Source organism: Mustela lutreola, chromosome 3 (assembly GCF_030435805.1).
Source record: "Mustela lutreola isolate mMusLut2 chromosome 3, mMusLut2.pri, whole genome shotgun sequence".
Taxonomy (NCBI): domain Eukaryota; kingdom Metazoa; phylum Chordata; class Mammalia; order Carnivora; family Mustelidae; genus Mustela; species Mustela lutreola.
In genome coordinates, this window is record NC_081292.1 from 153,255,444 (window position 1) to 153,269,440 (window position 13,997).

The 13,997-nt window shown below is 34.1% G+C and overlaps 1 protein-coding gene across 8 annotated transcripts in view; it reads right to left on the reverse strand.

The window, feature by feature from the left end:
• Positions 1-1,331: 1,331 nt before the first annotated feature.
• TANK (TRAF family member associated NFKB activator) overlaps positions 1,332-13,997 on the reverse strand; it is an 89,570-nt gene continuing 76,904 nt past the window's right edge. For all 8 annotated transcript variants that reach the window (XM_059167191.1, XM_059167193.1, XM_059167189.1 and 5 more), the window contains 4 exons: positions 12,174-12,250; positions 11,385-11,500; positions 5,633-6,213; positions 1,332-2,188 (listed from right to left, as the gene is read on the reverse strand). In XM_059167191.1, coding sequence (XP_059023174.1) covers positions 2,009-2,188; positions 5,633-6,213; positions 11,385-11,500; positions 12,174-12,250 — 954 coding nt within the window. In that variant the 3' untranslated portion in view covers positions 1,332-2,008. The remainder of the gene's footprint in view (positions 2,189-5,632; positions 6,214-11,384; positions 11,501-12,173; positions 12,251-13,997) is intronic.

Sequence of the window (13,997 nt, forward strand, 5' to 3'; positions counted from 1 at the left end):
GCTCACAACTGCCTCGTCTCGGCGGGGGTGGTTTTTTCAGACTCAGCGTTTCGCGTGTGCAGCTTTTTTACCTGGGAGCTGTTCTTACCCGGCCACGCTGAGCAGATGCCAAGATGCAGCCCCTGCACGACTCAGTAATGAGAGACAGAGGGAGCGACCTGGCGGGTGTCCACTCCACCTCTTAAGCCGCAGCCAGCGCTGCCTCTGCAGTGCGGGACTGGAGGCTGCTCTCGGGGCTGCATTTCCTGTCGCCCAAGAGGGCCATTGTCCCTCGGAAGTTGGGGGCCCTGGAGTCCAAAAGGAAACAAGTTTCCCGCTCTTACTAACAGTGCTGGAGGTGGGAAAGAGTGGACTGGAGAAGAGTCCCTCATAACACTTTGAGTCACTTTCTGGGCTATAATTTCCTTTGGTCGCCAGCAGGCTAGTATATGGCAACTGTGTGAGGGGCTCTTTCTCTTCTAGAAAAGAAGAAAAAAGAATCCCCGTCCAGGAGATAGGTACAGTGGTATATTCTGGCTGGTACAGGCTGAAAAGTTTTTATTTTTAATTTTGTGTGTGTGGTGGTGCTGGGTGGGTGGGAGGTAGGGTAGAGACTTGGATAATTGTCTAGGTATTTCCATTCAGCCCCAGTGGCAATGGAGGAAAGATGTACGTATCTCAGAACCCTTCACAGTGAATGCCTAATCATCGCTATGTCACCTTGGTGAGGAAGACGTCAACATGATGTGCTTGGCAACCTGAGAAGTTGAGGCACCATTCTCATTCTTCCTCTTCCAAGCTAAGGCTCTTTACTGAGGCACAGGGGCCTCTCAAATTCCCCTATCCTAAAACCCTCCAATTTTTAAATACACTTACTCCAAAGAAGACTTAAATTCGTGTTTTGAGAGTTGCAAATCAATGTTCACTTTCTAAAATGGAAGCCATGCCTCAAACGTTCTTAAAAATTGGAGGGCAAGGGGAAACTTAAAAAACAAGCACCACAGGGTCAAAAAATGAAAGACAAATCTCATTTTAAACAAAATTCTGCAGCCCTCTGATTTGGTATCCTCTCCTTCAAATGTCTTCCAGTGGCCATCAGTCAGGCTGCTGACAATGAATAACCAATTTCTGAACAACAATGTAAATATTTCTAATATAAACCACTGTATATGGATAGTCCTTACAGAGCTTTAGATTTGCTCCCAGGTAATACAAAGTTTCTTTAGCAAGTTTGGTTTGAAAAATAATTTTTAAATTCAAAGTGATCTCCTACTCATAATTAAATATCACCAGATCTAATATCATCACCCTTTTATCATTAGAAAACATTAATGTTATGAACTTCCCCAAAATGTGATTTATTCCTTTATTTTTTTCACTCAGGAACAAAGAACACATTTAAGGATCACAACACAAGTAATTTTTTAAATATTTAACTCATTTCATCATGTAGCTATAAACACAGTAAAATTTAAACTATGTATATTATTAACAAAACAATCTAAAGTGTTTAAATCTACCAGTGATTTTATCACTTGGCAACAAATGTCTTAGGTTGGGTATTTACTTAGACATTTATGTTGTCTGCTGTTCTGTATTATAGGTTTATTTTTTTTAAAAAATCACCTATAGCATAAATAATCTAATTTTTAGGTGAAAAACCCTATAAACATTTGACATCACCAAATTCAACAGATCAAACTAGAAATCCAAGCAATAAGCTTAGATATTTGAAACAAACATAAATTAAGGTAAGAAACACTGTAAACATGAATACAATGAATTAGTTTCGTACAGAATGATCTTTTAAAAGATGATAAAAGAAAAGTTACAATGCAAGTTTAGGGAAAAACTCAAATAGCTGTGACCCAGCTATTTTTCAATAAACAATCTTGACCCAGCTATTTTTCAATAAACAATCTCGAACTAAGTTTGCAATCAATTATTTATAGTATTACAAACCCAAGATCATCACACAGAACTTGATGATCACCTAGAATCATCACACAGAGCTGTTTTCAACTGCAACTTAAGTCTCCCCATTAAAATGTGAATTAAGATGCCGGAGGAAATCCCCCCTGGATGTAATGGATGGTGGGAAAACCGCTTGACAGAATTCACACACTCGAGGTATATGCAGTTCTGAGCCTGTGCCACTTAGTACCGATGATAAGTCACTGTCTTGATTAGGAAAGGGCTTCCAAATGGGCTGCAGGAAACAAAAACATCTTCTGTTATTTGTATTTAAAATCAACTTACAATGAATTTCAAATTTAATTTTTTTGTGTAGGTATGTGCATAAACACAAAATTCCCCTATAGGAAAACAAATTACCTTTCCATGGCATTAGCATGAAGACATGACTCAATCCTCTTTTCATTAAAGGCACAGCTAAACTTTGATTAGAAGTCACTTAAAATATATACATGCACTTTATCTTCACATATTTAAAAATTTTTCAGTTTTACTACCAGCAAATTTTAATACCCATTATCAAACAGCAGTAGTTTTGAAACAACAGTCAACAATTAAAGACTTTAAAAATTAAATTCTATCTTTTCTATTTTCCAACAGAAATCTTAAGTTATAGGGCTCTTACTAATACTTATTAGTACACTAGACATGAACTGTGTATGCATGTATTTTGATCAAGAGCCATTCAAATTTCGCTATTTATAAGCAAATAAACAATGAATAAAACATATAGGAATAAGTATAGTTTTGATTTTCAAATTTTAAAGTACTAAACAAATTCTACTGATGAGTTGTTTTCTGAAACCTCAAATATTTAATCACTCAACAAAATCTAACATGGGATGCATCCTTTTGACTTATTTTGCTCTTGTTATATAGTGCATCGCTTTGCCTTCTTTACTCTTTCTTGTGACTGAACACAGTGAAACTTGTCAATAGCTGCCTAACTGAAGTATGGAAAATCACAATTCAACAGAACTATCTCCACTATACAAGACATAAATACTCTGAAAATACTGCAGTTATTCTTTCTAAAAAAGAATCTAGTAGGGCAAGAAAAAAACAGCATTTAGTTCAATAGTAGGTGCTCAATAAATGTTTGTTGACTGGAGTATCTTATTTTCCTGAAATATTACTCTGGCATACCTTGACATAGGTAAATTACCTTGACACATCTAATTTCTGGTATTTTGAGGAGAGTCACCTCAAAAAGTTAATTTAAAGAGATCCCTTTGGGCTCCTATTACTAATACGTTTTTAAAGTGACAGCCTAGTCCAACACCTGATACAGTGTTAGTTCTCATTCCCTTAACCAATCTCTTTCATTCTAGTTAACCAATCATTTACAATAAACAGTGTATTACTAATTGAAGCATTTGAGTTTCACGACATCACTGTCTTCTTATAAACATTTTACTGGACAGCTGCGTACAGTTGGTGTAAATATACAAAGTCTGTCTAGGCACCGAGATACATTCAAATATTAGAGCAGAGGCTTATAACAACATTGACTCAATTCCCTTTTTAAGAAGTGACAATTTTATCACAAAAAATAGTAATATTAAAAATATTTATTTTAAAATTTAAGATAATTTTCTTTAGAAAATATGTTTAAAAGCAGCCATAATAACTGTGAGTATGTAAGCAAAAATAAGAGTTAATCATATTTAAATTTTACTGCTTGCAGTTTAAAGAAAAAGTACAAGTGATTAATATGCATCACTTTAATGGGAAACTGATATGACATAAATAAAAAATTGTTCCATTAAAGATAATTCTTACTAAGATCTATACAATAGTAAGAAAAAAGCTTAGAAGCAATTTAGCTTCTAAATTTGGTAAAACAATCTTCTACTGCCAATTTATCTTTAAAGCCCATGTTTATCCTTCTCTATTAGGAGTTACTGGTTCAGATTTGATCCTTTCACAGAATTCAGTTGGGACCCCACTCACTGACTCAGCAAAAGTAGGAAGAAAAGAAAATTACATAGAGCAAAAATAAGCAGATATATTTGAGGCTTTGTTACGATAGCTGAATGTATAAAAAAGTAGTAGTGGTGATTGATATAAAATAAAAATCTGAAATACACAACCCAAATTTTTCACTTTTCTTCATCATTACTAACAATTCAAGATTTTGTATTTATCATACTAGCTTTATTAATACAAATAAAATGGCAAAGTGTTTTTAAAAATTAAGAAATATTCTTTCAATCCTAAACTGCAACATGGCCTTCAAAACAAACTAATTTCTTTGCCTTTTCTGCCAAAATATCAATTATCTAACCTTATGCCCCATGTCTTGTGACAGCTCAACACCAATTCTCCTGCATTTTTTAAGCTGAATACTTTTCCATCAAGTTGTAATCACATACCAGCTGTTTCCCTTGCTGTAGCATAGAAAGCAAATGCACAATGCAGGGTGCCATCTACTGAAACATGAATGCACAGACTAACTAGTAAAAGAACAAGCAAGAGATATAATGGGGGAAAAAAGTAACAAGCATTAGAACTGATGTACTTCACAGCTCCACAGGAATTCTACTTGTAATAAAAGAAATTGTTTAATTTGTTTCATTTAGTAGTAACTATAACTGAGACTATGATGTGAAATAGGCACAATGTAGAACATTGTGAGTTTATAATTAAAGCTTACTGTCAGAGATGCCTAGTTTTCCTCACTACTAAAATACCACAGAGCTTGACTACTGCCTCTTTTGTATGCTGATTTAAAAGTCTGTAACCTATACCAGTACTTAGAAAGCCAAAGGGTATTCATCAAATTGTTGGATTTTTAAAAATAAATATCTAAAGGCAAAGAGAAATTAAACAAATGTGTGCAAATTATCCAGATATTTGCACCCTTCTGTATTTTCACAAGCTTCTGCTTATTTTAACAATTATATATTTTTCATTTACTTTCAGGCACTAATTTTCACTTTTTTTTTTTTTTAAACTAAGTGCATCATTCTGTGATAGAACCTGGATAAATGGGAGGGTAGTAGTAGATTGGGGGGCTGTGAGTAGTCTGTGAGCTTTAGAAACATTGAAGTGTTTGATTAAAATCATACATATGTAGAGACTATTTAAAAAATATATTAGGCTGCATGTTCATTGCCAGATTAGAAACCAAAACCAAACCCTACAGTTCTACGTACTGTATGACAGAAAATGTAATGGAAATATTAGATGAAAGACAGTTCACTTATTCTGATAAATAGGAATACACGATACAATTATTTACTTATGAAAAACATGCATCCTTGTAAAGAGGGAAATGACACACACAAACTTTTTAATAAAAAAATACCATTTGTTTCACAGTATGAAATTTAACAAAGAATCCTCTTGTAACACTGATGCTGAGTAAAAAGCTTTGAATAAGGGACTAAGAAAGCAACACACACTAGGTATGAATAAAGCTGACATATATTTTAAAATGTGCCCTACATTTTAAGGTACTTTATAATAGAGCTTTACCATATTCAGCTTCTAATTTCATGTCATTTATTACAGGACCTGTTTTATTTTTATTTTTATTTTTTTTATTAGAACCCTTAACTGTAGCTAGTCATTAGTTTAAGAAGGGTGACTGATAACCTAAAAAAGATGCATTTCTGTGCATGTATGGCAAAATGTGTGTTCACACATAATATATTTGTTAATGCAAAATGGTTACCTGCTGTGGTCCTCGGATAGCTTTTCCCGGGGAATCAAGTGAAGCAAAAGGTGCATCAGATGGGTCCTGAAGTGGTAATGTATTTACATATAATGCATTATGGTTTCCAGGTGGCAAACACGGAGCTCTATCCAGAGTTGTCCTGATACACGTGTTTACAAGATTGGAGGGTTTTGTTTTGTCAGTTGTTTTAAGGTTTTGTATAGCTGATGTTATGGGGTCAATTCCCTGAATTTCAAATAAAGTTTCTTCTGTTTTAACAAAGTTTCCAGGGTTGTCTCTGAACTCCATGTTAAATTTATCCTGGCACACTGCCCCAGATGTGACAGGACCAAGGATATTGGGTCTTTCTGGAGTACTATGTAAAAAAGTAGAGTCATTGTCCGTAGGTGGAAACTTGACATTGAATTTAGAAAGTGATTCGAAAGAGCTATCTTCCTCGTCTCGGCCCAGTCCTCTTGGTGTGACAGATGTGACGCATGGTGCACCTCTATTTATATCATCTTTAGCCTGAGGCTTAAACAGTGCTTCTTGTTTATCTGTTTTATCCGTACACTGTATAGGGAGAGAGCACTGTGCATCTGCAGGGAAAGAACACAAAGGGAAAACAGTTGCATTCCAATCATTCTTAAAAATCTGAACGTTCAATTAGCTTTGGACAGAGGAGCATTATTTTTTCTATTGGTTTTACAGCAACTGAAGACAACTGGGATTTTTTACAATTGCTACCATCTTCCACAGACATATTAGCAGTCTCCAGTGGGTGAACTGGAACGCAGTTTATTAGTCACAGTTAAACTACTTTGTCTCTTCCTAGGTCTTTTGCTATAAGCTTTGCATCTTTTTCACAGTTATTCTGCTCTATGCTTAAAAAAACATTTGCTTGTAGTGTATACATTTAAACATTTTGTCAGTAATGGAAGCTGCAACTGTGAGCTTGCTCAGACAAATAAGTTGTTAAAAAGGAAAATCCTTACTAGGCATATGTAACATTAGACAGGTTAAGAATTTACGCGGATTAGCCATTTATTACTCCTAATATCACTGTGTGACACAGTGTTTCACCAATCAATTTAGCCATTGTGTGTTCTCTCAATAATCCTTATGTGAGGAAGTAGCAGTGGTGGGGGTAGGAGAAAAAGAGCAGAGGCAAAAGAAGGATGAAATTTTGGGATGCATGTTCAGAAAACTGTATGTGAATACATAATTCTCTCATTTTATATGCAGACCTCTGAAGATAGTAGGTAGGTATCAGGTAGGATACCATGGCCTCTGCAGCTCATTTAACAAGAAGCTGCTTCTTGAACAAATTCAGCTCTCTAGAACAAATTCAGCTCTCTAGAACAAATTCAGCTCTCTAGGACACAGGCAAAAGCTAGAAAGTAAGTAAATAGAGCTTCTGAGGAGTCAGAATTAGAGCCAAAAGGCCCACAGATACATGCATTTTGCTCTTATTCTCTTTTTAGATTTATTCTAACAAGCTTGGTGATATTTCCCTAGCTCAGAGCTGGTTAGAAGCAGCAAATTAAAAGGTAGGGATAGGAGTTGTTGAAGACAGATATAGCTATCAACAAGAGCTAAAAGCATAAGAGGAGACAAGAAAAACAAAAAGGCAGATATAACAACTCAGAAAACACTATACTCTGGTGTAGGGCCAGTAAGAGCTACATTTCTCGATGCAAAAAAAAAACAATGATCAAAGCACTCTCCATGTTGATGATCCTGAGACATCAGAAAAAGCTAAACTGTGCTCCATAATTTTACCCAAGAAGACAGTTAAGGCTGGAGATTGGTAATGTGTGATTTTCATTAAATGGACGAAAGGTAGAAATTTAATAAAAAAAAAAAAAATCACTTTAAAAAGGCAGTCACCAGAGAAGTTGGACCCTCACAAAAGGAAGCTTTCCCAAGGACACTGAGGAAACAGCGAGCCCCCAGCACAATTGTCCAGGTTAGTAGGCACTTAACAAATGTCAGTTCCTTTCCCTCTGGTCCTTGCAGTCTCATGCCACCTTTCCATCTTTTGTCACAGCACATTCCAACAAGAGGTATTTTCTGCTTGGTCATGATGGCAGTACAGTGCAACAAACTTGTTTGGTTTATCTTCTTATATACTTACTACCTCTCTTTAGTACATACCATCTTACTCGTTTACAACAGCCTTTGAACTGCTTCTTTGCCTCTAAATTTAGCTCATATCCAATTCATTCTCTACATTGCTCCCTACTTTTTTTTTTTTTTTTTTTGGAAATACAAATCTGGTCATTAGGAAGGTCATTACCTTCCTAATAAAATCTTTTCATGGCTCTCCAAAGCCTCATCCCTCAGAAAAGTCATATAGAACTGTTCATGACCAGCCCCTGATCACCTCTCCATGCTCTTACCTTTCACCAAACTCTAATGGTGGGGAACTTTGCACAGTTCTCCAAAACAGCCATGCTTTCCTGCCTTTGGGCCTGTGTACACACTGTGCAGACTGACTGAAGTTTCCTCTCCAACTACTTTTTACCTAACTCTTATTTGTCCCTCATTTCTTGGTTGTAGACATTAATTTCTCTCAGCTATCTCTGGCTCCCCAGGACTGTTTTAGGCATGATTCTTGGGTGGCCCTGAGGGTTAAACACCTTGCATTATGTTTCCAAGTATACTGTCCTTCTCCCATTAAAGTAGGTTTCTTAAGATCTTCAGCTATGTTTTGTCTCCCACTTAACCCCATTACCCTGTCCACAAATGTATTCTAAATGAATTTGTATTCTGTTCCCAACAGAGCATAGTATGACAGTTTACATTCACCAGATAACCTGTCTGTGACTGGGAGTGGTACAGTAACTGAGACCAAGCTCAACTGTTTGGCAGGATTTCTTTGTCCTTGGAGGTGTCTTAAAGTCCATTAACTCGAGTTATTTTTCTTGATAGTAGACATAACAGTAGCAGGAAATTCTAGGAAATAGTACTTTCTTTGTAGGTAACATTTGCTAATTGCAAAAAACAAATCAGGAAAATCAAATGTCGAGGTAACCAAATTCCCTAACAGTGAGGAGGAAATGCTTATCAAAATGATGTTCACAAGAACAGGAAGGATGATGAAGAATCTGCTGCTGATGATAATGACAACTTTAACATTAATAGCACTTCTATGTGCCATGCACTGTTATAATTATTGTATATGCCTTAATTCATTTCATACTCAAAATAATCACACGGTAGGCACTATAGTATCCCCACTCTACATGTGAAGAAACTGAGACATGAAGAGATTACTTCTAAGGCTTCACAGCTAATGAGTGAGTGATAGATCTGGTACTGGAACCCAGGCAACCTAATTCTAGAGCCTGTGGTCTGAACCACTAAGCTAAATCCAACATGTTGCTTTCTATATGTACAGAAGAGCCTCCAAAATGATAGAAATGTGTTCTGAATTTCTTTTCCAGTAGCTGACCTATCCCCTTTGTGAATAAAACCTGGAAAACTCAAAACAGCTAAAATAAAGCAGGTATTTTCTTTTTGTATAGTTAGCAGGCATACTTCAGCCACATTAAAGTAATTTTCTGAACTAATCTGTTTCAGCAATGAGTTTCTAAAAAAAAAAAAAAAAAATTTAAACGAGGTACAGAAAAGTACTTGTTATCCTGACACTGAGAAACATGATCAGGGGAGCAAATTGCTTTTCTATTTTGTTTATTTCAAGAACACTTATTTTCGCAAGGAAAAAAAAAAAACCAAAATGAGAAACATTTTTAGATTTCTAAATTTTAAGTACAGGCTGTCCATTTAGACTACTTCTTGGTTTAATTACCTTACATACTGACAAAAGGAAAAGATCTGATGGTTGTTTGTAACCTGCAATCCTATATTTTACTCTCGTAATCTCTCCTGAAATAGGACCCTCCTTATGGACCAAATAATACTTTTTATGAAGCCACATTTGCTTAAACATATATTTATCTTTATCCCTTCACAAGATTATTGCTGTAAGTGAATGAGAAGAAAAATGGAAAAGGAACTGTACAATTCTACTAACTCAGCAATTTTCATGAATCATATTGTTTATTTATCTAGAAGTGAAAGTCAAATTTTCACAAAAAATAATATGGGGACAATAATACTAATTTCCAGCTGTATTATGCAAATCACATTTGAAGTGGTTTCTTTAAATTTTTATTCAATGTAATGTTCATCCTTATAAAGTCTGAATAGTCATCTTTTCCCAAAATATTTCTTTCTTTCCCTTTTTGACCTACTACTACCAGAATACTACTTAATATTTTGGTCTTTGTTTGGACCCAGCAAAACTTCCTGGAGTCTGTGGGACACAGATCTAGAATATTTCAAGAATAATGTTGTATTTATTATTTGTGACATGTTTAATATAAAACATAAAAATAACATTAGGAAGCAGTTTTAGTGGGGAAGAAATTGAAGTTAAACACTCAGTGTCCTAGTTGACAGATACATACTCAGATTTAGACCTGTGCAATTTAAAAATGGTCAAAGTATTAAGCTATTGATAATGGGGTAGGTTCTCTGTGTAACAATGAATATATCACCATTACAATGTTTTGAAAAGATGCTGATGTTAAAAAAACAATGTTTATGAATTCTATGTAATGCATCTCTATAGCTAGTACATTTTAAATAAAAATAATTCTTCTTACCTTGAGTCTACACAAAAGATCAATTTTTCATGAAAACGACAAAGATTCAGGTGAAAGAATTAGAGTTCTTTTAGGGGAGGTAGAAGGGAAAGGGGAAGAAATAAATGATGTCAGTCTACACAGACTGTTTTGCTTCTCTACCACACTGTGTACCTTTTCTGAAAATAAAGTGGTAGTAGTATGCAAAAAGTAAATTTACACTATAAAATGATTTTTAAATAGACCAGATATAAGAGCTGTTAGAAATGGAAAGTGATCTTTAATTAAAGGGGTAACAGCACTGCTGCAACATCTTTCAGAGTGAAAACTGTAAATCACATCTCCTGGGAATGGTACGCAGAATATCTCAAATCACAAAGGTAAAGGAGAATTTATCATTTTAAATGATCAGTTTACCTTCCTTTTGTTTACAGAAGTGCTTGATAGCCAGATTCAATCCCTGACATTTTGCTATTCATATGAACGACTGAAGCAAACACCAGGCTGGGGTTTTAGGAAAGGGTAAAGGTTTTAAAACACACACTGTAACACATGTGTAAGACAGATGTTCCTTTTAAGTTATATTTTATACTAAATTTGTACTTCATATCTCCAACAGAACTGGCCTCACGAAATGTGAAATGTTCATTTCTGAAACCGAATTAAAAAAATCCAGTGTTCAATCAACTTTCAAGCAGAAGTTAAAATCAAACCTGATGTTATAATTTTACTTAGCTTATATATGGTAGTTCACGGTTGCTTACTAACCTATAAATTAATGTTTAATTAAACCCCCAAATAGCAACTGAAAACCTTGAGAAAGACTTTCTATATTTGTTTTGTACTTCTTCCAAGGTGGGACTTCTCATTCAGATGATTAGTTATTACATCACTCAATTCATTCTATAAAGTCCCACACACAATAAAGAAAAAAAGCCAATTTTTAGATAATGTAATACAGTACAGAACTTAGACAGCACTTTCCCATTATAAGTGGTGGGAGGTGCAAATTGCAGATCCTTAGCACTTAATAAGCATTTAGAAATATTTTCATAATCAAAAAGAAATAAATTTAAATCAATCAAATTAATATTACTGTGTGTTAAATCAAACCTTACCAGTTGCAGTTGCTGGTACATTAAGTTTGCTTAAGTGGTCTTTTTGTGCTTTTGCTAGCATGCATAATCTATGAAATTCTTCTTTTAGATCCTGGAAAGTCTTCTCTATATTAGCCCTAAAAATAAATATTTTAAAATATAAAGCTTTATCTTCAAATATTTTTTAATCATTATTAAACTTAAATAGCACCATTTTATATACCACAAAATAATTACTGAAAGGTTAAAGTTAAAAAAATTATTTTAAAATCCTAGAAAATGTCCTAAAGAATTACTTTAATGTTTGGAGAACTAGGAACAAAGGCACAAAGTAAGCAACAAATTAAAAGTTCTAATACCAAAAAAAACAAAACAAAACAAAAAAAAAACAGTTCTGATACATACATGTAGCACAGACTAGCATATCTACTTGTTCATAAATCACACTTTTGCTGGTTATCTCATTCTCACATTAGAAATTTCAATGTATTGATTTTTGTTCTCAGTAAGCATTTTAAATAGAAGAAAATTAAATGTTCCTCATTTTACATTAAAATCTGTCCATATAAAATAATGTGACATAATACTTTATTAAATATTAGAGCTTTAATTTAGTTTTTAAATCCATCTCTGCTATTCACTGTATGACTTATATATGTCATTTTAACCTGGAGGAGCCTTGGGTTGGTCTCTTCTAGTTCTAAAGGGCTGTTATTTTGTTACAATTTCAAAGTTTAAAAATATGTAAATAAAAATATATTTCAAAATTCATGATATTTAGAGTTGGCAAAAAAAAAGATATAGAACTACCTTTCATGGAATAAAGGAATGCCAAGACTCCTTGGTGAAGTTTCTTTTCTAGGAGAAGAAACCTCTTGTCTTCTTACCTTAAAGATACAAAATAATCACCACTTTAAATTGCTTCTAAACTCAAATGAGAATGGGTTAACAGAAAATACAATGGAAAATTCACCTTCCTCATGGAAAAGTATATTTAGGTAGCTTATAGATATATATAATTTTTTTTTCTTTAAATGAGAACAATCAGGAAAAAGGAAAATTAAGGAGGAAAAATAGGATGGAGACAAGAAGTATTTCTGGTAACTTCTGTAATTACTATTTCCAGTACTGACAATCCAAGAACTTTCAAATTCAAGTACTGATTAAAATTGTTACTTTGATTATCAAGCACCTGGCATGACCAGCAACTAGGGAAAAAAAAACTGTAGTATGTGCAATTACTTCTTTCCCATTATTGGCCTAGATGTTTAAATCAATGTTTTTGTATTTTGTTATATATTCTTTGCTGAGGAATGCAGCTATATATAGAGGAAGAAAGAAAACCAAGCTACAGCACCTTAGTATTTAACAAGCATATTAAAGCTAGCACAACGAAGTATTTAAGCTACTTTCTGAAGCTAAGTTCTTGCCTTTCACTCCCACCCTGTGGCTTATTCTGGTATTACATTTATTCTGACACTTAAAAGTCAACATTAAAGAACATGTAATAAATCCATTGCATGGGTTTGGATTTTTTAAAAAAATTGTTAATCATACCTAGAAAACTGTGTATCTTCTAAAGACACAAACTGACAAATTCAAAGATTTGAAGATGTCTTTATAAATTATAAGTCTACTAAAACTTTATAGGTCTTATTTAAGTTCAAACTAAAACCATGGACATTTGTATTTAGCAACGTTTGTATTTGGTCACTGTAGCCATTATTAAAATTGATGATTTTATCTCACTGTTTCTTATCATCTGAGTAAAAATCCTTTTAATTTTGCTTTAAGGTCTTTCAGTTTCTTAGGAGTTTCATTTGTTAAGAAAAAGCCTTGATTCCGATTTTTTTAAAAAAATTATTATCTTCTCCAATTTATTTCAGTTTTTTAAAATTTTTTATTTTTAAAATGATTTATTTATTTTTTTGACAGACAGAGATCACAAGTAGGCAGAGAGAGAGGCGGAAGCAGGCTCCCTGCTGAGCAGAGAGGCCAATGCGGGGCTCGATCCCAGGACCCTGAGACCATGACCTGAGTTGAAGGCAGAGGCTTTAACCCACTCAGCCACCCAGGCGTACCCAATTTACTTTAGTTTATTGCTTTACTATTCTAGTTTTTCTTAAGAGTGTTTGCTTAACATTTCTAAAATACAGTATTCCTTTAATTAATAAAATAATAAAATCTCGGCAACCAAAAAATTTGTGATTTTATATACTTCATGTTGTCACACTAAGGTAAAATAAATACCATTTGCTGCTGCATACTTTCTGTCTGGAAAACATTTAGGCCATATCTTCTTCTGGATTAAAAGCACTTTACTGAGCTTGCAAAGCAGTCACAGTAGAAGACATTTTTAGTTTGTTTTTAAAAGCAGTATACAAGGTTTTTCATTACTGTTATGTACAGTTAAACACTCAACGGATTTTAGTGTGGACTAGGAAAAAAGGCAACATTTTAAGACAGCCAACCATTCAGGACGACAGAAGTATGAAAGCAAACTATATTATATATGTTATATATATACTTTATTAAGGGGTGCCTGGCTGACTCACACAGCAGAGCATGTGACTCTTGATCTTGAGGGTCATGAGTTCAAGCTCCATATTGGGTATAGAGCATACTTAAAAAAAT